The sequence below is a fragment of the Epinephelus lanceolatus genome, chromosome 2 (assembly GCF_041903045.1).
Source record: "Epinephelus lanceolatus isolate andai-2023 chromosome 2, ASM4190304v1, whole genome shotgun sequence".
NCBI classification, from domain to species: domain Eukaryota; kingdom Metazoa; phylum Chordata; class Actinopteri; order Perciformes; family Serranidae; genus Epinephelus; species Epinephelus lanceolatus.
Genome location: NC_135735.1, coordinates 8,971,483 through 8,996,422, shown reverse-complemented (window position 1 = coordinate 8,996,422; position 24,940 = coordinate 8,971,483). Strand labels below are relative to the sequence as shown.

Genomic DNA, 24,940 nt, shown 5'->3' with positions numbered 1-24,940 from the left:
TCTTCAATAAACAAAATAGGCCTATATCTTTTTTAGCAGTTTGACACATGAAACAAATATTTTTCTTGTACTCAGTCAAACCCCACAAAGAAACCATAAAACCCATAAAACAGGTCCCTCAACACCAAAATTTAATTTTTACCTAGTTTCTGTAGAAAAGAATTATACTCAGTTTTCAAAAATACAAATACAACAGTAATCAGTTTCAAGAAAGTCTGTATTTTTTCCACCAAAGAAAAGAAATGTTCTGCTCCGTTCAGTCAGTTCAATCCAGTTCAAACAAAAAAACTCCACTCCGGGATTTCCAAATAACACACAGTTCACAGTTCACAGTTCACAGTTCAATTCCATTCAATCCACACAGTTTGCTAAACAAAAGAAAACTCCACCCCAGGTTTTCCCGCAACCAAGGAGGTAAAGAAAATCCACTGTTGGCTCTGACTCAGTTCAGTTTCAAAACAATAAATCAACGTTCCAAATAAGGAATAATGAAATGGAAAGTAACCTCCGGCTTTTGCCATCTCACGGGACCGTGTGTGAATGCCGTAATGCTCCAGCGTTGTTTCAGGCGTGGAGGCTCCGTAGGATCCCGTGATATCCATGGCGGAATCTCTGAGTTGAGGCTGGTGGCCAGATGGAAGATATTCCACGGGGAAGTGCACCTATTTCGCGGACTTTGAGCGGTGTAAAATGCCGTGGTAGGCCGAATACGCAGAGGACTTCTGGCTCATTTCTCACTCGCCGGCGACTCTCGCCATACTGCCAGGAGCGGCATAATGTAGGGGCTGGTCTACCTGGGCTCAGCTGATCGAGCCATCCCACTGGCCGATAGCACCGGTGGGTGTGTCTGGAGGTGAGCAAGCCATCAGCTGACTGTCTTATAAAAAAAATATATCTAGAAAATATACAGGATCGCCACACTTTATACATTGGAAAGCAGAGGCAACAGTGAACAACATAGATGAAAAACCTGGCCATTGTTGTTGTTTTGATTCCTCCGATCTTTTATTACCGATTCTGATTTTGTAAAAATAACGTGATCGGCGCCGATACCTTATGTTAATATATATTAGAAATGAACCATAAAGCCCAATGCTGCTCCTGGGGGCTTGGCTTCCAGCAACAGTGGTATGGTGACTTTAATGCAACGGAAGAGGGAAAGGGGGAGTGCAATATTTAATGTTATCAATAGCACCTTTAATAATAATAATAATAATAATTATAATAATAATAATAAAATATTTAATAAAAAATTTAATTGCCACTGTAGTTAATGGATGCACAGTTTGGGGGTGGTGGGGTGGCCCATCAGATCACACTCAGGGCCCCAGAAAGTCTTTGCTCGGCCCTGTCAGGCGTTAAAACACTGTAAAATACTGCAGACTGTCCACACAGATTATTGAGTGAACTACAGTTACCACAGACACACTAACGTTTCGGTCCCTGTGGAGAGCATTAAGCGGTTTTCGCCAGGCTTGTTTGTCGCTTCCGTTAGGTCTCAGTATGCGGAACTCCCTGCAGACTGATGATGATGAAGAGGATGTTGTGAAGGCAGGTTGTAACTGACTGAGCCACCCGTTCATCGAGCCGAGAGGCGGACACACACTTCGCATCATTTATTTACGCTGCGAACCAGTCACACGGAGTAGCTGCCGCCCATTTCAGCCGCTGTTTCCAGTCCTGTACCGTGAACCCAAGAAAAGAGGGCTGAATCGGGACAAACCGCGCTGCCTCTCCCCCTCTGTGACCGCGGAGGGCACCCACCACCCAGGCCGTCATCAGCAGCTGGTTTCGCAGCGAGCGTTAGCCGCTAACCGGCTAATGCCACCAGGTAAGGATGCTCTTACCCCACGTCTTTCCCCTTTAAACCCACCAACCTCACTTGTCTCTGTGTTATCTGAACTGTTTTCTGATGTCGCCACCGTTGTTTCACGTTTAAACGTTGTTTAAATCAAGAGATAAATCGGTGAAGCTACTGTTAGCGGCTAACGTCAGGTAGCTAGCCTGCTAGCTAATCCATCCATGACGTAGAAAAGCATAAAGCTAGCAGAGTTGAGGTGAGAGGATGCATCTTTAGGGGTGAACATATAGGACGAGCTGCGGCCTGACAGCTGTCACACATACACAAACAGGACAAGCTACACGGACAGCTCTCCTGGAGCTACCAGGAGGCGTTGGCATCGCCTTGTCACGTTTTTTTTACAGTGGATATAATCCTTCTCTGGTCGTGTGTCGTTACTCTAATCTCCACAGTTAGCTTGTTAGGTCAGGAAGGTAGTAAAATACATCTGATATCTAACGTCAGCACCAACTGACACCCCCTGTAATAAAGGTGTGTTATGTAAAGCCATCACGCTCACAGCATCGTTTTGCTATTGCATTAATGAGAACAAGTCTAATAATGATTGTACAGCACCTTTCATACAAGAAGTGCTTTACAATAAGGAAATTACATGCACCGACTGAGTCCTTTGCATGAAAACAGATATAAAATGAGCATAAAAACAGGGACAGCATGCAATAATTAATGTAGAATAAGACAAACCTCACCTGATAATGTTAATAATGAAATAAGGAATGCATAATATAAGATGGAAAATAAAATCCACATAATAATGATAAAATTGGATGCATAGATGCAACAAATCAAGTAAAATAAATAACAGTAACAAAAAAATAATAATTATTATTACAATAAAAGAAATGCAGCTTCCAACACAAACACCACTGATGACATAAGGCGGTTGATTTTATTGTAAATTGATTTAAGTATCATGACATTGGCGTACAGAGATAGTTATCAATATCAGCGAGGCAAACAAATAGCACGGAGTGGATAAACTGACTGAGTCCTCCATATTAAAACAGATATAAAATAACATAAGAACAGGGATTGAATGCAGTAATTAATGTAAAATAACGTAAACCCCACCTGATAATAACAATAAAAAATAAAATAGAATTCATGGAATGCATTGTATAAGATGGGGGGGAAAAAATCACCATAATAATAATAAAGATAAAATAAAAATAGAATGCATAGATGCATAAAATCAAGTGAAATGAATACTAATTATGATAATTAAAGAAGTGCATCTTGCAACACAAACACTGACTGACGAGATAAGGCGGTTGATTTTATTTTAAACTGATTTAATGACCATGACATTGGAGTACAGAGATAGTTATCAATATCAGCGAGGCAATTAAATGGCACAGAGCGGGGGCGTCAGTGGCTTAGTGGTTAAAGCAGGCGCCACATGTACAAGGCTGTTGCCCCCTCTCTCTCTTCCTCTTTCACACTTACCTGTCCTGTCCAATAAAGGCAAAAATGCCCCAAAAAATATCTTAAGAAAAAAAAAAAAATAGCACAGAGCGAATAAACAGGGCGTCTACCATTCAGCTTTACAACAGTAAGGCCTTAAAAGTCATTAAACAGTCTTAAATTTGACTTTGTGAGGTCTGAACTGCTACAATCATTTAATTTATTTTCATGGAAACGAGTGAAGCCTTTCTGTGTAAAGCTCCACATTTCTAATGTTACAGGTCTTTAAAGAGAACCCTGTAAAACTGTCATTTTACGTCATACATTTACCTGTTGGCAAAATGTAGATTGACTTCACTCACTCTAATAACCATATTCCTACATAACACTTACCTCAACATACTACTTACCTGCTTAAATAATTAACACATGATTTGTCCAAAACTCTGTCCTAAATTTGGTGAAAAGGTGTCTTGAACAGATCTTAAGAAAACATTAAATTGAACTGTCTGATAACTAATATTCTAGCACAAAATATTTTAATATATTGTATATATTTTGATTTATATATATAGTACAATGTTTTTCCTCTATTTTTTTTAATCACACCACAAAACTATGAGAAAAGTCAGTTCTGATACATGACATATGATGTATTTGTTATTTAAGACTATTAAATTATTATCAGCGTCATTGATCCTGGAGTAAAATTTTACTGGATGTCAATATCTGTAGAGACAGCCCAATAAATCAATGACAACACATCATTTGCAGCACACTGGAGTCTCCTCGCTGAGGGGCAGGATCTCCTGTGTGTCTTTCAAAATACAGATGGAGTTGTGGGATATTTTAAAACAGAGGTGTCAGTGTATTTATTCTGAAATACAAACAAGGTATGCGTGTCATCCTAGTTATGTAATGCACATTGAGTGAGCTCCCTTCCTGTTAGCTGAGAAAACGTATAAGCTTGCCACGCTCGAGCTTCGTGTGACAGCTCACATGATGACACATGACCCAACTACCACTGTGACAACACATGAAGTGAACCTATAGGATTGATTTTGTGGTTTTTGGTGCCGAAAATGGGGTTCACAATTTTTAAAAAATCAGGGTACTTTGTCAGTGTGAGCCTGGAGATGCTCAGGCTCATTTTGTGCTTAACAGCTTTATTGACGCAGTACCAAAAAGTTCTCGTAGCTGTTCAGCCGTGAAACAGTGTACAGTTTTTTCAGTAAGAAAAGATGTAATCTAGAGGTGAGAAAGTGATGATCAATACTTTTTTAATCCACACCTCATCCCTCTGAAGGAAAACTAATTCAACAGAGCCTTCTCCATCATCACCACCACTTACTGCTGTTCACTGTGACTGGCAAGAAATGCTGTCCATGTTGGAGGCCTGTGAATCATATCCATCTCCTCCAGTCTCTGTGCTTACATAAGCAGCAAGTGCCGCCCTGCAGACCACTCTGACCAGATTCATCTGTTGTGTTAACCTGCATCATCATCTCACCTTTGAAGATTACACCGTGTTGTGGTGATTCTTTTATCTCTCTTTTTTTTATTTACTGAGAGATAAAAACAAGGTTCACTACCAAGCTTGTTCATTAAACACAATCAGCAAAGTGGTGTAGTCCTTCCAACCCTCATCTAAAAATAATGCTGTGGTCCTGTATCTTTGTGCTGGATGAGTCTGCGTCCTGCTCTGCTTCCAGCTCTGCTGCTTCATAAAATAGCCATTTTGGCTTTGCACCAGGAAGCATTCATGTTGCCAGACCTGCATGTCGATTCATTGTCCTGATGGTTTTGCAAGATAAAGAGGGTTAGATCTGTATTCTGCATCAGCCTAGCCCTCACTGTTAGAATATATTATGTGGTTACAATCAATTCCTCTCTGTATTTAGCCGTTGGTGTGAGAAAGGTTCGAGCCGTTATCGTGCCGTCTTTGTAGAAACAGCTAGAAAAGCACGAAGAACTAGTTAAAAAGATGCAGTGTTTCAAGACAAGGTTCAGCACCAGTCTCTCAGAGCAGAGCAGATACACTTGCTCATGTAAAGTGACACTTTACTTTGGTCTTTGTGTTTACTGACATGCAGACGTAAGTAGCAGCGTGTCAGGCTCGCAGTGTATTTGAATAATTTCCCCAAATGTGATGAGTGCTGACATAAAGCTGACTCAACAAGGCATGTTTCAACCCATAATGCAGTGCTGTCTGAACTGAGCCTTGTTATGGCGCTGCACACATCATATTCTGCTGCACTGGAGAGTGTTAGTCAGCTTACTCATTCCCTGTGTTAACCCTGTCAAGTACGGACCAGCCTATTTTCCTCCCAAACATGATAATATATTCTGTAACTGAAGAGGCTAAATGTGTTTTAACACTAATGTGTCAGTGACATTAACATAAGGATTCTCTATTTTGGATCTATTTGATAATTAAGTCAAAGTTTGACCATTTGATGGTGTCACGCTCCGTTAAGATGAGTCCAGTTTTGTATTATGCCCCTCTGTGAATGGCTCCTCTACTTACAAGTGGGACTATTAGAGATAATTAGACCCATAATGCATCTGAAGCACTCTGTGATAAAGTCACCCTCGATGTCTGCTGGACGCAGCTGTGGCTGTGCCGTGGCTGCTGGGGTTAATGACAGCCTCTGTCAGGATGTGGGACTGTGGAGTCGCACTTATGACTTAACATGCAGTCCATTTGTCTGCCCTGTTTTCTCTGTGTGCCTGCTCTGTTTGGCTCTCATCTCTAAAGTGTGGAGTTTACTTGTGAAACGTCAATATTTACTAACAATTATGGTGAAACGACACATTGATCTGGATCGATGTGTCGATTCAGTGATCAACAATCCAGTATCATCGATGCAAAGTGAAAAACATCAGTACATATTGTCATCTTTGAGATACACGTTCATTTTGAAATTCCGAAAGACGATAGATAGACTCATATCTTGATAACGACACAATATCTTTATATTGCTCAGCCCTAGTCCAGTTGCATTTTTTAATACACGGTATTATAACCGTTAGTTGTCACATCATGGTATACCTTGAAACCGGTATACCACTGCAACGCTAATAGTGAAAGATAAGCCCCTTTTACACTGTCAGATTTTCGGCCGTTTTCCCGGCAAGCTGCGAGCGTTTAGACACAGAGCTGGATTGACGAGTTGATCTGAGGTGCCCAATTTTCCGCCTTGTAGGGTAGACATATTGGTGGAACCCTTTTAGTTTAAAAAGACAGAGGTGGCCTTCCACAACGGGAGGAGCTGTAGATGACTTGTGGGAGGACCTGTTGATGACGCTGCACGTGTGACCCACTGGTGGTGGATAAACAGGACACAGCTGATAGCAGGAATTAGCGAACAGCTAGTGGTAAGAGGGAAACACAAACCTGACACACACTGTAAAGATGAGCAACTGAGGTGACAAAGAATTACATGCCCTCCTTGCCCTCGCAAACGAAGAGGCCATTAACCGTCAGATGACGGGGACGGTGAAGGATGGGCCAACTTATGAGAGAGTCGGCGAAGGACTGACCAGCCGTGGCTTCCCTCCCACGTCACTGTTTACGTCACATGCTGAGCTACACGTTTTGTTACTTGCTCACGCCCCCCATTGCCCCGAAAAAAGGCGCATTCTGTATAAACAAAAGTAGGTAGGCAGCATTTTGCTGCACTCCCTGATTTTGTTTTTTATACTGCCAATGCTGAAAGAAGACTGATTGGGCTTTCCTGCAAATTTGCACAATTCCTATTTAAAAAGGGCTAGAGATGAAACTTAAGAGGTTGCATCAGAGGTTTCCAAGGTTTTCATGTTCGTATATCCAAACCACTTTTGCAACAATATAGAAAATGCCATCTCTTTTTAGATGCAGATACAGTTTTAAACATATATTCAACCATGTGGTTCTTAATGTTTTTCTGTTTTAAGGGGCAACTGATCTCTCATTATTTGAAGTTTACAGCTGAAGCTATTGACAGAAACTTTGGCAAGTCCATAACAAATGAAAGTTAGCAATAAAACATAAAATCTTGAGGCTTCTTTAACATACACTGTCTCTGAAATGTATCCATCAGACATTGACAGTGGTGTGGAAATGTGAGGCTGCTGCTCAACAATGACGCAACCATGTCTGACAGATTCAGCATACAGCTCCTATAACAAGCACTGAAACAGGAAACTGTGTTGTGTGCACAAGGTCGTGAAATCCAGTGTACTTGTATGTCAAGATAATTCTGAATCTTTAAATTTTTATTTTTATGGCCTTTTTTTATTGAAATCAACATACATATACGCAGGTAGAATTAAGTTTAAAGCCACTGCAGACTTATGATCATATAAAATATGGACAATCAGTATTATTTTTATCTTTTACTGGTTGTTTGCATGTGATGGGAACACTCCTTTTAAACCTGGCACGTTGTCTACTTGAAAACACGGTGGAGTCTTTTCCCCCCTAGGTTACTCTTTCAGTAGGAATGCACAAATGGCACAGTATGAACCACTGGCTAAATTATACATCCATTAGCTTATCAGTGCAGGACTAACAGCCTTTACAAGACAGTGAAATACTGCTCTGTGCATGGTGCTCTGTTTGTGTTTCAGGGTGGAGTTTCTGAACGTAGCGTTTGTTGGTGTTAGAATAAATGCTGTTTGCAGTGATATGACGCTCAGTAGAATTACTGTGAATCCTGTCACTGTAGGTTTTCCTTTTCATCAGACATGTATTTCAGTTTCTAATTTAGGCTCGTCCTGTCACATGTGTTTTAACACCTTGGGATTTCTTTTTCTGTATGTATAATGTATGAAGTAAAATAATCTAACGTGTGTGTGTTTGTTTCACAGCAGTGTAAAGCAACAGGAGTAAGGTTTTGGTGCTCGTCTGCTCCGAATGAAAGAGCAAGGACTTCTTTGTAGAGCCGCCATTTTGTAAAAACGTTTAACAATCATGCTGGGAGAAATCTGTTGTAGGAGAGACTGAGATATCAAGTTCTCCTCTGACTGTAGTCCTAATAAGCCAGATTTCACTGCAGACACAATATGTTCTTTGTGATGAAAATGCCCATTGTTATGCTCTTTGCCTGCTGTTTACATGGCTGTGCAGCAGATGTGAAACACAGAACAGGCGTAGATGTAAATGAAGCAGGATGAGTTTGATCCTGGCTTCCTGTGTGGGGGAGTGGCAGGTTCCTTATGCATATCAGTATTATATCACATTATAGCAGCAAATAGTGTGATGTGACATATATGTGGGAATGTGAAAATAAATGTTTCTGCAAGTAGGTTTAGGCAAATGTGTTAAAGAAGCTGTACACAGCATTCAGAGCATTAATATACCAGCAATGTATGTAAAGATAAAGTGGGGTAATGGTGTCCTGAGCAGAGAATGAAGGCACGCTCCCACTGTGTATGCTATAATCCGAGCTTCTCTGGCTTTTGCTTTGGTAGCCGGACAGGCCGTTCATGCATGTTTGTTCCCTTTATGTGTATCCCTCATATGGCAGTTACTGCTAACGGCGTGATAACGGCGTCCCGACTCACCGTGGCGGAACGGCATCCCTACCGTCTCCTCGTTTGTTTGTTTTTTATATGGAGTGGCTTATGCATCCTCATCACATGTGCGGTACACTCAGAGCGCTGCTCCTTTGACATGATTAAACACCAGTGTTGTTGGCGTAGCTTTGTTTGACTTGGAGCACGGACAACTTGCTCGCAATGTCCTGTCACCAAAGCAGCGGATATATTATTTTTTATGTTGTCAGGGAATAGCCGTACAGCTGTGCTTCATGTTTCCACGTAGGATATTATTTTCCATCCTGCTGTGAAGATTACAGTTTCTTGTGGCGTCCTGACTGTGAGAAGATGCTAGACTAGAGCTGGAAGTGGCTCCGTGGTGGCCGGCCATCTGTAGAGGTGCTGGTTAAGTTTGCTGCAGTTACCTGTCAGTCAGTCACAGAGCCGTGAAGGGTGCTTATTCCACCAAGCCCCCTAAACTGCTTACTATTACCAGCGAGCCTCTACGGAAAAGTCTTTATCCTCCGACAAAAACAAGCAGCTGAAATAATTGTCATGAGAAATTGACACTATAACACTTTAATAGGAATGTTCTGTGCATTTCTGAGTCCACTGTTTGGATGGATGCTTTTAATACCTTTCTATGATGTGGGGTAAAATGTAGACAACATCGTAGTACACTGGAGATGCTGATATAAGCTTGTCATGTCTGACATCTTTTGCGCTCCACCAACTTTGTCTTATTGTCAGCCTTGCACCCTGTCTGGTAGAGATGATCATTCTAAGTGCGTCAACATGACATGATTGCTTATGTCTTTGTTTTCTTGCAAACTAAAATGTAGATGTGACATTGTCAGTGACATTTCCAGCAGGCGTACAATGCTGTTTCATAGCAAGAAAACACTTTACAATATCAACTCAATCTCTGCCGTGTTTAATGGCTTTTTATCCCAGATTCAGATTTTTCACAGTTGATGATCCGTCAAACCAAAAGATAATGAGCTTCAGTTTAGTCTCTTCACTGGCAGTAGCCTCAGTCAACCAGAATGCAATGCAATTATGTTTTTCATCTTTGCTGATGCATCGTTGGCAGTTGGTGAAACAAAGCCACTTCCTTGACCGGTTATTGGTCATATGTTTGAACAACCAGAGACAGCACAACACAACGTTGTTCTCTGTCAGCTCTCATGTTTTCTCAATTGAAAAATCTCTAAAATCTGAAAGAGCTTAGTAGATTTCATGCCTCTCTAAACTTGCCTGTATGAATCACCTACTGTTATGTGGGGTTGAAAGACTTGTGTAATGATGTTAATACTAGGGCTGCTCCCTGAAAGTTGAAGATTTCATTTATCACTTAGGGACCTCGACTAATGTTGTTACAAAGTTGTATAATTGCCAAGTGTTGGTTCATGTTGTCACGGCAGCATTTTCAAGTGGACCAGATCAAATGCCTTGTATGAGAAAGCTGCTCTTGTTTGGTCAGAATTTCCATGTGGGTAAAATCCAGGAAGTGAACAAAACGTAGAAGAAGAAGAAGAGTACACTTGCAAGATAAATGTGACACTTTCTAATGTCACAATGGAGGGACAACTACGCAGGTTGATTTTAGCGCTGCTCATCATGGACTATATTGCTGTCATTGTTCATTTTAGTCAAACCATACAGTTTGAAAACGAGGCGCGGCTCCAACTAGAAAACAATGTTTTGATGCATTGGATGTGCTGAATGTGCATATTAAGGCAGTACAGGAGGAGGTGCACATTAATAATCCTCCAGGACTGTAACATGCTGATGTTTAACCCAAACAATGTGTCATGTGACTGCAGTTGGTTCAGATCCACGTCGGAACACGTTCTCACCACAAACCAACAACCGTGGACCAACAGACTGAGACCACCTCTTCAAGAAGGTCTCGGTCTGGTTGTTTTGGTGTGCATCTGACTGCAATTGCAGTGTTCACATCTGCCCAAACGAACCACACTTAGGGGGCAAACAAACTTGAGTTCGATTGAACCGAACCAAACAGGGCAGGTGTGAAAGCACCCTGAGATTCCTTTAAGTCAAGCCGAGCTACAGAGTAAGCACTCTTTGCTTTCATGCTTCTCTTCGGTATGGACAGCTGCAACCCCACACCCAGGGTGAGACTGAGTGAGATGGAGGCAGCTGCTCAGAGGAGGAGAGGCTTTGCCTGGTCAGGCTCTGAGATAACGCTGTCGTCTGCCTTCTGGCATTTGTTTTATATCTACAGTAGTGTTGGCAAAAAATGCTGCACATATCTGATCTGTCATTAGTGTAGTTAGCCTCCATTAGTTCTGAGGACTTGTGAACGTCACTGTCACCCTGATTATTTTGCCGAACCTTATCTAAACTCTCAAACTCTAGGCTATATGGGGGAAAAAAAGGACGAATAGTTGGATATGCATATTAATTCTGAGTTGGGTACAGCCCTAGTTAGCACTTACAAACAGAGATAAGACAGGTACAGGGAAATTGGAGGCTGCTTCATACGTAGAATGGTATTGCATACAAGTTATTTCTAGTTCTTGACATTTAAAAAAAGTCAGAGTATAAATCATGCTGCCATGTTTAGCCCACATTTGCAACTCTGAAAGATCATGAGGTTTGTTGTATGCAGTGGTAATGGACCAGATGTCTTCAATATTCATCCACATTGTTTCTCTCTGGTTTACACCCCAGTGTTTATTTAATTGTGGTCATAGAAACACCTAAAACAGAATTTATTTTCCCCTGTCTTTTTCTTGTGTTACAGGTTTGACTCCATCGTTTTCTGACCCGTCACAATGATAAACGAGGAGCTGTGTTTCAACTTTACACCTGAACTTTCCCAGATGTGATGGAAAGGCAGCACTGACTCAAGAGGGAACATAAATCCTGGATGCCGTGACACACAGGACGTGGTCAATCCAAGATGGAGAAAAAGAAAATGTGCCCTCGCCTTCTCGACTACTTGGTGGTGGTCGGAGCAAGGTAAGAACCTAACCTGACCTAAGAAGTAGTCTTGGTTTTGAGTAATATCTGAGCTGAGTAACGTAGCTATGGTGTTATTGCTTCTGAGCTCATGATGGCCCTGTCAGACCACCTATTGTACGATTTCAAAAATTGCACAGTTTCCTTCATTTCAGTGACACCTTGTGCTGCTGCTATAGGTGATGTTGCTGGAGAGGTTCAGCAGAAATCTGCAGGGTAGTCTTTGCAAATCAGGTCACAGTCCTACTTTACCTACAGCACAAAGCAGCGTCCTCACAAAATGACTGTAGGCGTGAGCACACAAAGCACAACCGATAGCTTGAGCCTTTGCATTGTGCTAATTAGCTGTTCACCTCACAAGTATTGATACAAAGGAGAAGTCAATTTTCCATGATTAATTTCCTTGAGTTGTTCAGATCCAGGCTCAAAGTATGTGTAAACCACTTGATGTCTTGGCATATGATAAGCAGACAAACTGGACTTCTGGTGGTTAAATCATCTTCCTCTTTTACTCTACAGACACTCATTAACACCTCGCCCTGAATGCCTCTTGCATTGTTGTGTAGCACTGTTGTTGTTGGTCTACATGCACGCTAATGCTGTGAGTGGAACATTTTAGAAAACCTCGTTCTATACATTCATTAGTTTCACTTTATTAACACTTCCAGGTCATTGCTTTGGAGTTGATGCCGCAGTTATTCCCATATGATGCAGCATGCATAATGAAGGATAGTAGCACATTGTGTCAGCACAGAGGCTGCAGGGGAAAAGGATGATTCACATGAGCACAGTGAAATCAGAGAACTGTCCAGTCGGCCACTGTTATTAAGAGTCACTCACTGAATATCTCTACTATCACTACTGGATTATGTTGGGATGTAAAGGTTCTGAGTAGCAGCAAACCACTTTTTGCTATGCAGAGATATAGTGGAGTAGTAGCATCCTGAGCAGAGAATGACTCCCTCTGTGTGTTCTGTAATCCGAGCTGCTCTGTGGTTTGTTGTGGTACCTGGTCTGGCTGCATGTGCATGTTAGTTCCTTTGACTGTATTCCACCTGCTAGCTCATTGCCGCCACTCTGCACTGCGCTCATACGGCAGTTAAGCTGATAAAGCTGTCCAGACCACGATGTCATTGTGGAAGCATTACACCCACCCTTTGATTCCCTCGCAGGTTAACATTGTTAGCGTTGTTGGAGGTGCTCATGCTGTTAGCACCATTAGCTGCTAGCCACTGGTTCAGCCACCTCCATGATGAGAACCCTGTGCAGACAATCTGAATCAGGCTCTGAATCATAGATCTGCTCTGACAGTCATATACAGCAGCTTTAAGTGTAACGCCTAAAGGAAATTCCACAGTTGTCGTAGGATGGGAGTTTTTTTGTTTACTTCCCTGACCAGATTTTTCAAACCAGTTCTTGGATTTTAAAAGCTAACTAGTCACTAATTGCCTCTGTAACCACTAGATGACATCAGGGCTTTGTTAGCCATTGTGTTGTGTTATGTAGTGATCAAATGCCTCACTTATAAAATGCTTCCCTCATCACCTAAACACACAGTTGGTAACTTGGCACTACAACAGCTTTAAAAACAACCCACATGTTTGTCCATCTCCCCTACAGGCAACCAAGTAGTGACAGTGTGGCCCAGACACCTCAGCTCCTCCGCCGCTACCCGCTGGAGGACCACCACGACTTCCCGCTCCCACCAGACGTTGTGTTCTTCTGCCAACCTGAAGGCTGCCTAAGCATACGTCAGCGTCGGGTTAGCCTTCGTGACGACTCCTCATTTGTTTTCACACTGACAGACAAGGACTCAGGAATCACCCGCTACGGAATCTGCGTCAACTTCTACCGCTCTTTTCAACGAGGGCATCACCGAAGTCGTGGGGACAAGAGCGGCCACACAGAGACAGCAACACAGGCGGCGGAGACCGCTAGTGATGGGTCTGACGGTGGTGGCGGAGGTCCTGCCTCCACGTTAGCTCCACCTAACAATGCTGAATCAGCACCGCCACCCGCCTCCGGAGAAGAGAGCGGACAACCAGGGGCCGAGCTAAATGCCAGCAAGTCCCCACAGCACAGACGGAGCGCTGCTAAGGTTGCAGCCAGGAATCGCAACAGCACGCTGACCTCGCTGTGCATACTCAGCCACTACCCCTTCTTCTCCACCTTTAGGGAATGTTTATATATTCTCAAGAGGCTGGTGGACTGCTGCAGTCAGAGGCTAACTCAGCGAGCTGGGCTCCCTCGCGCAACCCAGAGGTGAGGCTTAAGATTGCATCATCAGCTGTATGTGTAGCTCGTCTTTGTTGCTGACTTACGATGGTGGTGCTCACTAAAACATCCATGTACTATTTTAGATGCCCCGGCTCATGGCTATTTTAGTTTAAAGGTTCAAAGTTCTTTGGTCCAAAACAAACTTTGTACACTAAAAATACCACAATCTGGTTGATTGCTATGAAAATTCTGAACACATTCATGCTTGCCAAATAATCACGCTAATTGCTTTTGACACTCCATGACCTTTTTTGTTGTGCCACCCTTCAGCCAAATGTCCACTATGATCACAACTTCACATAGTTGGGCAGTTTGCCATGAGTACGTTCATATTACCAAGGGCATAAAACCTTTGAGTGTAATGAAACCATGTCATTTATTTCACACCATCAGTATTTAGTCCAGGACCTAGTCAGTACGATGTATATGTTTTGCGGATTATTACTAAGTTTATGGGCTCTAGGAGGCTGTGGTCAGTAAGTCTTGTTCAGAGTCATAAATCTATACATGAACACCTATAAATTATTTAAAAAGAATGCAACATACTGCCCATTAACACAAGAAAATTAGGTGGATACAGCTCATTCTTCATCATCTGTCAGCTGTTACATAACATCGTTGCATTCGTACTGACCTGACATTGCATGCAAACATCAAGCTCATTTTTTCGCTTCAGTTTAAAATTTTCAAGGCTTGAAAAGTTTACAAACAAATACGACAGATTTGTTGCTTTTACAGTGCTCCCGCTGATGTTTTCTGCAGTGCCCACTGCTTTCTTTCTCCCCCATCTGCTTCTCTCATCGTCCACCTGTTATGTGTATGTTTGTGTTGCAGTATTAATACAAGAGCTTTTGTCTGCGGCTCCATGCAGTTTTGCAGGCCATCTGCAGCTTGTGTCATGTTTTCACAGTGCGCTTGATGCTATCACACTCCACCTCGATGATAAATAATGGCAACCAAAATATTCACAGTGCATTTAAAAAGGTTTTCTATTACAGCAAATATTATTTGATCCTGTGCAGAAGGTTCAGCTGAGGTGCGTGGAGAGTTTTTAAGGATAATAGATGCAAAGTAGTTTCTTTTAGTTTTGTTCAGTTAGGTATCTTTTATTTTTTTTGATACTTGAGCTGCTTTTTGTCATGGACCCACTCTGTAAAAAAGATGAAGGTAAAACCCTTAACCAGAAAATAAAAACAAAAAGTGTGTAGGAAGCTGTAAGCTGCTTGGTATACCCACTGTATACATTAACGTCATGAAGAAATGGCATTAAGCACAGTATTTTAAATATAAGACTTGAAGCAAAGTGTTGATCATGTTATATGTTGTTATTTTCCGAATCAACCACCAGGTTTGATTGATTCATATTTTATTTAAAGCCAACACAGCTGCATTTGTTGTTGTTCTGTTGCCATGGGTGACACGATATATTGCAATTTTGGAGTGGCAAAGTGTTAATTAGGCTGTCACTTCACGCTGGCTGAGGCCCAGCAGGACTGTTGGTCACCCAAGGTGCATATGTTTTCCCCACAGTTATTTATTTATAGCTGTAGAATCAGTGCAGCTTTCACCCTCATCATTACAGGATGGTGTTAGAACGTCTAATACACAGTTAAATGCGTAACTTCAGGTTTTTTGGTCTCGTAAAATGCTACAGCAGATCCACAAATCATCAATATAGACCTGTGGTCCCTCTGACAGCCACGAAAAGGCCATTCAAGCCAAAGGCTGAACAGACCTGAGAATCTATTTTTCCCCGACATGGTTGGTTGAAAAGTGGCGTGGCAGTGACAGAGAAGGAGGAGAGACATTGCATAATGGCTGCGAGCGCTTTGTGCCATGGCGGCTCTGACAGATTGAGGTCTCTGGCTGCCTTTGGGTAGCAGCTGCAGTTGGTGGGAGGGCTCCAAAGGACTAATGATTTATCTCCCTCCTTGCCACACACACTGAGTATACACTCTTGAGAGGGTTTATTGACACCGTGTGTGTAGAGTGGAGGGTTTTCACATCAAAACTTCGATAATTGCTTAAGAGCCTCTCCTGTGTTTTCGATCTGTAATTTCATTGGGTGTTTACTGAGACCTTGTGGTTGCTGTTTGCCGCAATAATAAGTATAAAATTAAGTAAGCATAATAAAGCCAAATGATGTTATTCATCTTGTGTTATATGTTTAAAGCCACTTCAGCTGCTGCCAAAATGATTAGTCTTTAAAGCCTTGTTTCCACCAAGCAGTCTGGTTCAGTTCATTCAGTTAGTCACACATTATAACAGTTGTTTTTGTGTGTCTTGTGTTTTGAATGGTATCAATAGCACCGCTCGATTCTGTTCTGTTTTTCGTCACCCCTCAGTTGAGGTACCAAGCACACTGATACGATGCCTAAAAGTGGAGCTAGAAACACTGCAATCCAGTGATAGGTTGAGAGAATTGGCACTCCTGCTCGACAAGGACCCGCCTTTTTCAAGTATTTCGTTGAATATCGCAGAGACGTTGTTTTGTTCTAGAAATGTTGTTCCTCTGCGTCGTCGGAGAGGAGAAAATGCAGCAACAGCTGAAGGGAGCAGAGGCGTGGCTATTACCATCTGGTAACAACCCTGCCCACATTTAAGAGTTCTGTCCGTAGTGGAAACGCTAAACAGATCTAGGGTTTAGGTACATGTCCGTACAGCATATGTATGGGTTCTAAGGATACTATACCAAAAGTGTTTGTCGGAAAAGCACTCAAGTTTATTAAACAAAAATGCCAGATACTCCCCGATTCCAGCTTCTTATATTTGATGATCTGTTGCTTCTCTCTGTTTTATATATCTTTAATTTTGGAGCTGTGGTTGGACAGATAATACATTTGTATAGGGTGGGCAATATTGAGAAAATCAAATGTCATGATATTTTGACTCAATACCTCGATATTGATATTGCAACAATATTATAAGGCTGAATTTCACAAAATATTTACACAATGAGACTTTTGTAATGTGGATATACTGACTAAGGCCTCAATCACACAAAGCGTTTTGCAGGTTACAAAACACGAGATGTGCCGCACTGCCTTTTTTTTTTTTTTTTTTTAGAAAAATTGAATGCCACTACAAAAAAACCCCACTTGCTGCGCCTTTTTACTGTTGCCAGGCAACCACATACTCACCTCCTTATTTTAACTGTCCCGTGTAATCAATCTATCGCTTATTTATTTGCATTTTATAGATCAAGAGTTGAAAAATAATCTACAATGACACAATAGAATAATTTAAAAGAATCACTCTGAATGTACACTCTATTGTTGTCCTTCCCAGGGACACCATGTGGCGGGTGTTTACTGGGGCGCTGTCGGTAGAAGAGAAAGGCAGCCAGCTGCTGGCTGATCTGCGTGAGATTGAATCCTGGGTGTACCGGTTGCTTCGTTCACCGGTACCAGTGGCAGGTCAGAGGCGTGTGGATGTGGAAGTCCTGCCCCATGAACTCAAGCGGTCACTCACCTTTGCCCTGCCTGACAACTCCCGCTTCACCATGGTCGACTTCCCCCTGCACCTGCCCTTGGAGCTGCTGGGCGTGGACGCCTGTCTTCAGGTCCTCAGCTGTGTCCTGCTAGAGCACAAGGTAAGGACAGACGCAGCAGTGAGTTCAGGATGCAAACTGTTTGTTGTCAATCATCGCTTGGGCCTGTCTCCTTTGTATGAACTGTATGTATATATGGTATATATATATGAGACCAGGAGGAGATGTGTGTGGTCGTCTTCATCTGCAACCAAATCACCAGTGGGATTTTATTACAGAGTGGGAGAGAGGACAAGCCGAGCTATATTTAGTATGTTGTGATTGGTCAGTGGTTTCCTCTGGAGTGCAGTTGTGTGTCCTTGCCTTGATAAAAAACTTTTTTAAAGACCTCCCGAGAAATACCCCGAGTGACCTTCATCAGACATTTTCTGTTAGATGTAGGCTCACTGAAGCCATTTCACTGCAGAGTGGGCAAAGCATGATGGGTAAAAAGAATGACTGTAATAAAGGTCTCTTCATTTCTGTCTTCAGAAGCATTAGTAGGGATGTAATAGAAACCTTGTTTGGCTGGTGCTGGTGTTATGTTGCTTTCGGTTTACTGTGACACTGATACATGGGTTCATTTGTAACGATCTTCACGGCTTCAGTCCCTGCTGTGACCATGATGCTGGACAGTTCCTCTGCTTTTCAGTGTTTCTCAAATATACAGTTCATCAGGGCCACCGAGAGATGTTTCCCCACCCAAGCTCAAAACACAGATTGATCGTAAAGTCTCCCTGAATGGGGTCAACCACTGAAAATAAATCCTCTACCTGTCGGAAATACTGCTATCCTTTATATATCCATTTTGGGTTATTTGAAGATGAATTCAATACATCATTAAATTCAGTCAGGCTGAACGAAGTGCTGCCTGAAAGCTTTCTGAGTGACTTCCTCTCAAGCACTTTGTGCTGCCAAATGAATTTTTCATAAAAGCTCAGTTTTTTAATATTGCTGTTACGAATCCAAGGCAAAATTGGGGTGTTCAAAGCTTTGCATTACAGACAAATAGAGGAAATATGGATCGATGAGACAAATAAGTGCATGGCAGAGCACCAGAGGAAACCCTAAACTAGGTGACTGTGTGTCTGTCTCTTTAGATATGACAATATGAGCATAACAGGGCAATAAACACCCATCACAAGTTTGTATTGAAATCTATGGAGAAAACAAAGTTTGTAATGTTTGCACCTTTTCATGTGTCTTTTTTTCCTTTAGGTTATTCTTCAATCTAGAGATTACAATGCTTTGTCTATGAGCGTCATGGCCTTCGTGGCTATGATCTACCCTCTGGAGTACATGTTCCCTGTCATCCCCTTACTGCCAACGTGCATGGCCTCTGCTGAACAGGTAAAAACCAATCATGTGTTCAAGACATACATTCACCGGCCACTTTATTAGGTACACCTTGCTCGTACTGGGTTGGACCCCTTTTGCCTTCAGAACTGCTTAATTCTTGGTGTCATAGATCCAACAAGGTGCTGGAAACATTCCTCAGAGATTTAGGTCCATATTGACATGATGACATCACACAGTTGCTGCAGATTTGTCACCTGCACATCCATGATGAGAGTCTTCCGTTCCACCACATCCCAAATGTGCTCTATTGGATTGAGATCTGGTGACTGTGGAGGCCATTGGAGTACAGTGAACTCATTGTCATGTTCAAGAAACCAGTTTGAGATGATTTGAGCTTTGTGACATGATGCGTTATCCTGCTGGAAGTAGCCATCAGAAGATGGGTACACTGTGGTCATAAAGGGATGGACACGGTCAGCAACAATACTCAGGTAGGCTGTGGTGTTTAAACCATGCTCAGTTGGTACTAAGAAAATCTCCCCCACACCATTACACCACCACCACCAGCCTGAACCGTTGATACAAGGCAGGATGGATCCATGTTGTCATGTTGTTTACACCAAATTCTGACCCTACCATCTGAATGTGGCAGCAGAAATACAGACTCATCAGACCAGGCAACGTTTTTCCAATCTTCTATTGTCCAGTTTTGGTGAGCCTGTGTGAACTGTAGCCTCAGTTTCCTGTTGTTAGCTGACAGGAGTGGCACCTGGTGTGGTCTTCTGCTGCTGTAGCCCATCTGCTTCAAGGTTGGATGTGTTGTTGCTTCAGAGATGGTCTTCTGCAGACCTTGGTTGTAACCAGTGGTTATTTGAGTTACTGTTGCTCTGACCTCTGGCATCAACAAGGCATTTTGGCTCACTGGATATTTTCTCTTTTTGGGACCATCCTCTGTAAACCCTAGAGATGGTTGTTTGAACTTCAGCAGGTCGTCTTCACCATGCCTAAATGCACTGAATTGCTACCATGTGATTGGCTGATTAGCTACTTGCGTTAATGAGCAGTTAAACAGGTGTACCTAATAAAGTGACCAGTGACTGTAGTTCAAGTAAGTCGATGATTCCATGCCATTTTTAATTGCACATTGCTGTTGTGGTGACATTTAATCATGATTAACTGGTATGTTTTCTCCTCCCTGCAGCTCCTTCTTGCCCCCACTCCCTACATTATAGGTGTACCAGCCAGCTTCTTCCTCTACAAAGCTGATTTCAAAATGCCAGATGATGTGTGGCTTGTGGATCTTGACAGCAGCAAGGTCAGTACATCAGTGTGGTGTTCTGCTCCTCCTTCTAATTTTGTTTTTATGTCTCCACACTGGCGGCAGCTGTGGCCGGAGGCATTATATTTTGTGGTTGTCTGTCTGTCTGTCTGTCTGTTCTCGTAAACACAATATCTAAACTTTGCTTGAGGGATTTTTTTATTTTATTTTCTGCACAAATGTTCATTTGGACGGATGAAATGATCAAAGGTCAGAGATCAAGGTCGATGTGATCTCACGTCTGTCCCAAAATATTTTCTGGCCATTAATCAACACTTTAATTCTGAAATTCGGAAAAGAAGGGACGACATTTCATTAGATACTGAATTGGTGACATTAATCTTGGGTACCCACGTTGTTGATTGTATGGTATATCTTCTGTGCTGGAAAATGTGTGTGAAGCATCTGTGATATAGAATTTGTAGCTTCTTCGCTGCACCATTGATAAATTGATAAATTGATTGATAAATTAGAGCCAGGACAAACATGATGTGAACTGCTACTTGACCAGTTGGCAGGGGAATACAACTGCAAGGTGGTAATTCTAGTTTGATGATGTTTGGATGAAGCTGACAGAGATCTACTAGTTCAAACCTTTATTCTTTATCTTAATATAGATTTTGTTTTTTTTGTCTACAGGTTATAGCACCCACCCATGCAGAGATTCTACCACCTCTTCCAGAGCCTGAAGCAGGCGAGCTTAAGAAACATCTTAAACAGGTACTGCCTGTGATTTGATCGATTCGTCTTTAATTTTATCAGTGTGATGTTTTCTAGTTCTGCTGCTCTGTGGCAGCCAGAGCTCAGCCCAAAACCAGTGCGTCTACCTTTCACATACGGAGCCACGTGAATCCAGGTGCTGCTCTGGAGCTGACCTGTGATGTTGCTCCCAGGACTGTGCTCTTATTTCCATGTAAAACTTCTCTTTCAGCAGTGAGAAGAGTAGGGGCTTCCTTCTTCAACACAGTTGTATGTATTGTCGATGAGTGTGAGAGCATTTGAAATGGGTTTTGTAGTGCACTAACACAAAAAATGTTCTTTTTTTCCTGTTTTCTTTGCATGCTCTAGCTCTTGGAGGTAAAATCTGATCCTAGGACCCTGCTACCTAAGCAAAACCTTTAGTAATGCTGGTAGTAACTAACTTGCCCCTGTAACCTGATAATCTAACCTAACATCAGAACCTGGTTCTGATTCATGGGAACAGCTCACATTTTCATACCTCCACGCGTTTAGCAACACCAGTCACACAAAGGCCCTTCTTACGGATATGATCACGATGTTCGATTATTAGCAAATAAATGTTGGCCATGGCTACACTTTTATTCGTCATTGGCTGTATAATCAGGGAGATGGTAGACAGCAAACAGGATATAATTTAAGTGGATGAGAGCAGGACGGTAACATTGGGTGAAGCCAGCAGAGTTGAAATATTTTAATTTTTTGCCGTACGACAGAATTGACAACCAGATGTTAAATAGCTGCTTCACAAAAGAGGAAAACGGAGGCAATCTGTACGTTACTAGAAACATTACATTAAATAATAAACACAATCGTTTTTTATGTTTTATTTCATTCTTTATTAACAATACAACATCACCATTCCACACACAACATATCGTCATGCGTGTTTTGTTTTACCGTCCTGCCATCCTGTTAGACTGTTTGTTTTTTCCATGCCGATCAGAAACAAATGTTTCTTCTCCACAGTAAGGCTCACAAATGGCAACAATGAATGTAATGGTTTTCCAAGCTTTTCTATGAACGACCCACACATACTAAACTTGCCTAACCTTCACCTTTTAATCATAAATGAATATGACACAGGGGTATCACTAGTCCATCACTTTCAATAATAATAATATAGTTTAATACGAAGGATTTTTTCAGGACGCCAAGCTCAAAGCTTCAAAGTCAATCTATCAGGGTTCCTGCAGATCCTTAATAAGTCTTGGCATTGACTTAATTCATCTAAAAGTAAGTCAGCAGTTGGATTTAAAATGTCTTAAATACATTTTTCAAAAGTCCTAAAAATGCTAAGATATGGGAAGTAGGATTTTAGAAATCGTTTCCCTAACGTTGCAGTCTAGAGTCTCAAAATATTTCGAACTAATATTGTTTTTTTAGATAATTTGCCAAATGCCTCTTGCAGAGGGAGATCAGGATAGTGGAACCAACAACTCTATGTTTTTTGTTTCTGGCCAGGATGCTCAGAGCAGAGGATTCACGATCTGCTAGCTAGCTGTTACTGTTCCCTCGATGACATTGGGAATTGCAAATTCAGTGAAAGTTGACTATACTAGCCCCGCAGCTAGCCTCACTTCCTTAGCCGCATTTGTTGGTTTGACGCCTTCAGCTGTTTCCTCGTTTTTTTCACAAGCACTGTTGGTTTTGGATTTGGACACAGTTTTGCAGTATTGTGACAAAAGTTGTGAATGATAAAGATGAAACTTGAAGGGGAGAATCTTAAAGTTGCGAGAGGCCAAAGTGGAATCTGGTGAAAACACGGCTACTCCAAAGCTCGCTAGCCATGCCCCCCTCTGAAAGTTGCCTGTTAATCAGGATTTCGCAGCATGGCTGAAACCAGTAGAAGGCAATGCATACAAAGCTCTGTTTATTTTATGCAAAAAGTTTTTCAAAGTAAGCACGATGGGAATCAAGGCAGTGAAATCCCACGGCACTACGAGAAACACAAAATCGTTAAGAAAACTCACCAACAAACGGTATTTCCAAGTTCTATTCTACTCTCATGTCGCCACGAAATCAAGTCTTACTTGCCTTAAGCTGTAGGAACCCTGATAAAATACTCTGAAGCTGTATTAAATATAGCTTTTTATTTATAGTATCAGTGAATACACCCACCAAAGAACTTTCCAAATATATTCTGTTCCCTTGCGTACATGTATTTTTTTCTTTTTTAATATGCCTTGAATCAGAGCCGGTTCATAAGCAGTGTGTGTGATTAGCAGCTCTCTCCCGTGTGTGCGGATGTGTGACTGAGAGACTGGTGTGTAGGAGTGTGCAAAGCCTCAGTTTAGCAGTTGTATATTTGGAAACAAGCGCACAATATTGATATCTGTGAATGGAGGAAATGCCACTGAAGATGGTTTGAACTGATTACTCTGAAAACTGTGATGCCAAAGCAGAATGCTGCTGATGTGAGAGTCACTGAAAATACTTGCACTGGATAAATAAATCGGTCCAAATGAGCGACTGATTTATTTACTGTTACAAAAATGGTGGTATTTCAGCTCACCTGACTTTTTTTTTTTTATCTGAGCAGTTACACGTTACAGTTAAAACTTTATTTCGCCACAGATGCTTTATTGTGCAAGTATTTTATCTGTGTTTCTGAAAAGATCTGCTGTTTTGTATCTGTCATCACCACTCCATTGTAACCGCTGGTTTGTCCCGGTTGGTCACCATGGATGGTCTTCATGTGTCGTATAGTAGCTGGATTCTGTAGGTGAAGTCTGGTCACATTTTTGCTTGTCTGTGTTTCTCACTGTCTTTCATGGTAAGCATTACAAACCATCTCTTCTTTCCATATATTATTTTCTCTCACTGTCTTACTTTCACAATATTTCACTCTCTTTACTCTCTTACTCTCCTGGCTGTCCATGACTTTCTCCATACAAACACAAATTTATCTTTTCTTATCTCCTTTCTTCAGTAAATTGCAAATGGAAATGATGAAACAGCAAGACGTCTCTTTCACTGCACAAACAAATCAAAATAACACCAGCATTTTTTTTTTAAATCTATTTGACTTATATTTGGGTGGCACCAAAATATACTTATTCTCTGTCAGCGAAAGCAGACAAATGGGGAAGTGCTGTTGAAAGGAGACAAAGAAAAGAAAGTGAAAGGGCCATGGTTGTGACCCTTCCGTCATGTGCTGTTCCAGTGTCAGTCACGAAGTTGTCATCCCAGGCCTTCATGTGATTCTCCTCGCATCTCTCTTATCCCCTTCCTAGTGTCTGGTTAGGTTGACCGTGATCACCCAAAAGCAGATCTTCTCCTCTGAAAATAAGGTTACTCATTTCTCCTCCTGTGGAATGTGTAATGCCCCTGCACGGAAATCTTCTCTCTCACATTATTTTGCTTGTCACTACTACTTGTCTCCTACTCTTCCAAGACTTGACTAAAAATGCATAACAGTGTCACAGAATGTCGCGGACCAGTTTTTTGATACACTGCTTAGCTCTGGCTTGAGCATGACTGAATGTGCGTGCATCTATCTTGGCATCAGTGAGTGTTCTCGTAACCAAAACAAGATATGATGAAGCTAATCACTTTGACAAAGTTAACATTCATCCAGACCCGGCAACTAAATGTTCCATTATGCTAAGCTAAACATTGACTCTTGAGTCTGCAGCAGTTCCCTCAAAGCAAACCATGCATAGTGACTTACTTCCCTTGTGCCCCTCCTCTCCAAAGTGACACACCCACCACAGGCATCAACATTCACAAAACTGATCTTTTAGCTGCTATTTAAGTGTGAAAGTGGGGGAAACCTGGTGTAGGACCCTGTAGTTTATCATCCCTTACCTCACTTTAGCACACTGCTGGGTAGCAGAGATGCTTGGTAGCATAAACCAGATTTCCCATGTCTAAAGGGGACCTAATGTGCTTTTTTATAGGTTCATACTTGCAGTTTGGCTTCCCACTAGAACGTTTTGTCATGTTTTAATGTTCAAAAAACATGTTATTTTCCTTCCGTTATTTTACCATATGGGCTGGAACA

General features: G+C 41.8%; 1 protein-coding gene across 25 annotated transcripts in view; it reads left to right on the top strand.

Moving 5' to 3' along the window:
• Positions 1-1,368: 1,368 nt before the first annotated feature.
• madd (MAP-kinase activating death domain) overlaps positions 1,369-24,940 on the top strand; it is an 81,248-nt gene continuing 57,676 nt past the window's right edge. For 5 of the 25 annotated variants that reach the window (XM_078173527.1, XM_078173526.1, XM_033620863.2 and 2 more), the window contains exons 1-8: positions 1,370-1,831; positions 11,556-11,773; positions 13,394-14,035; positions 17,339-17,642; positions 18,798-18,929; positions 20,080-20,193; positions 20,836-20,916; positions 24,171-24,227. In XM_078173527.1, coding sequence (XP_078029653.1) covers positions 11,715-11,773; positions 13,394-14,035; positions 17,339-17,642; positions 18,798-18,929; positions 20,080-20,193; positions 20,836-20,916; positions 24,171-24,227 — 1,389 coding nt within the window. In that variant the 5' untranslated portion in view covers positions 1,370-1,831; positions 11,556-11,714. Of the gene's footprint in view, positions 1,832-11,555; positions 11,774-13,393; positions 14,036-17,338; positions 17,643-18,797; positions 18,930-20,079; positions 20,194-20,835; positions 20,917-24,170; positions 24,228-24,940 lie in introns of all 25 variants that reach the window. The other 20 variants (XM_078173539.1, XM_033620906.2, XM_033620804.2 and 17 more) reach the window with 8 other exon arrangements.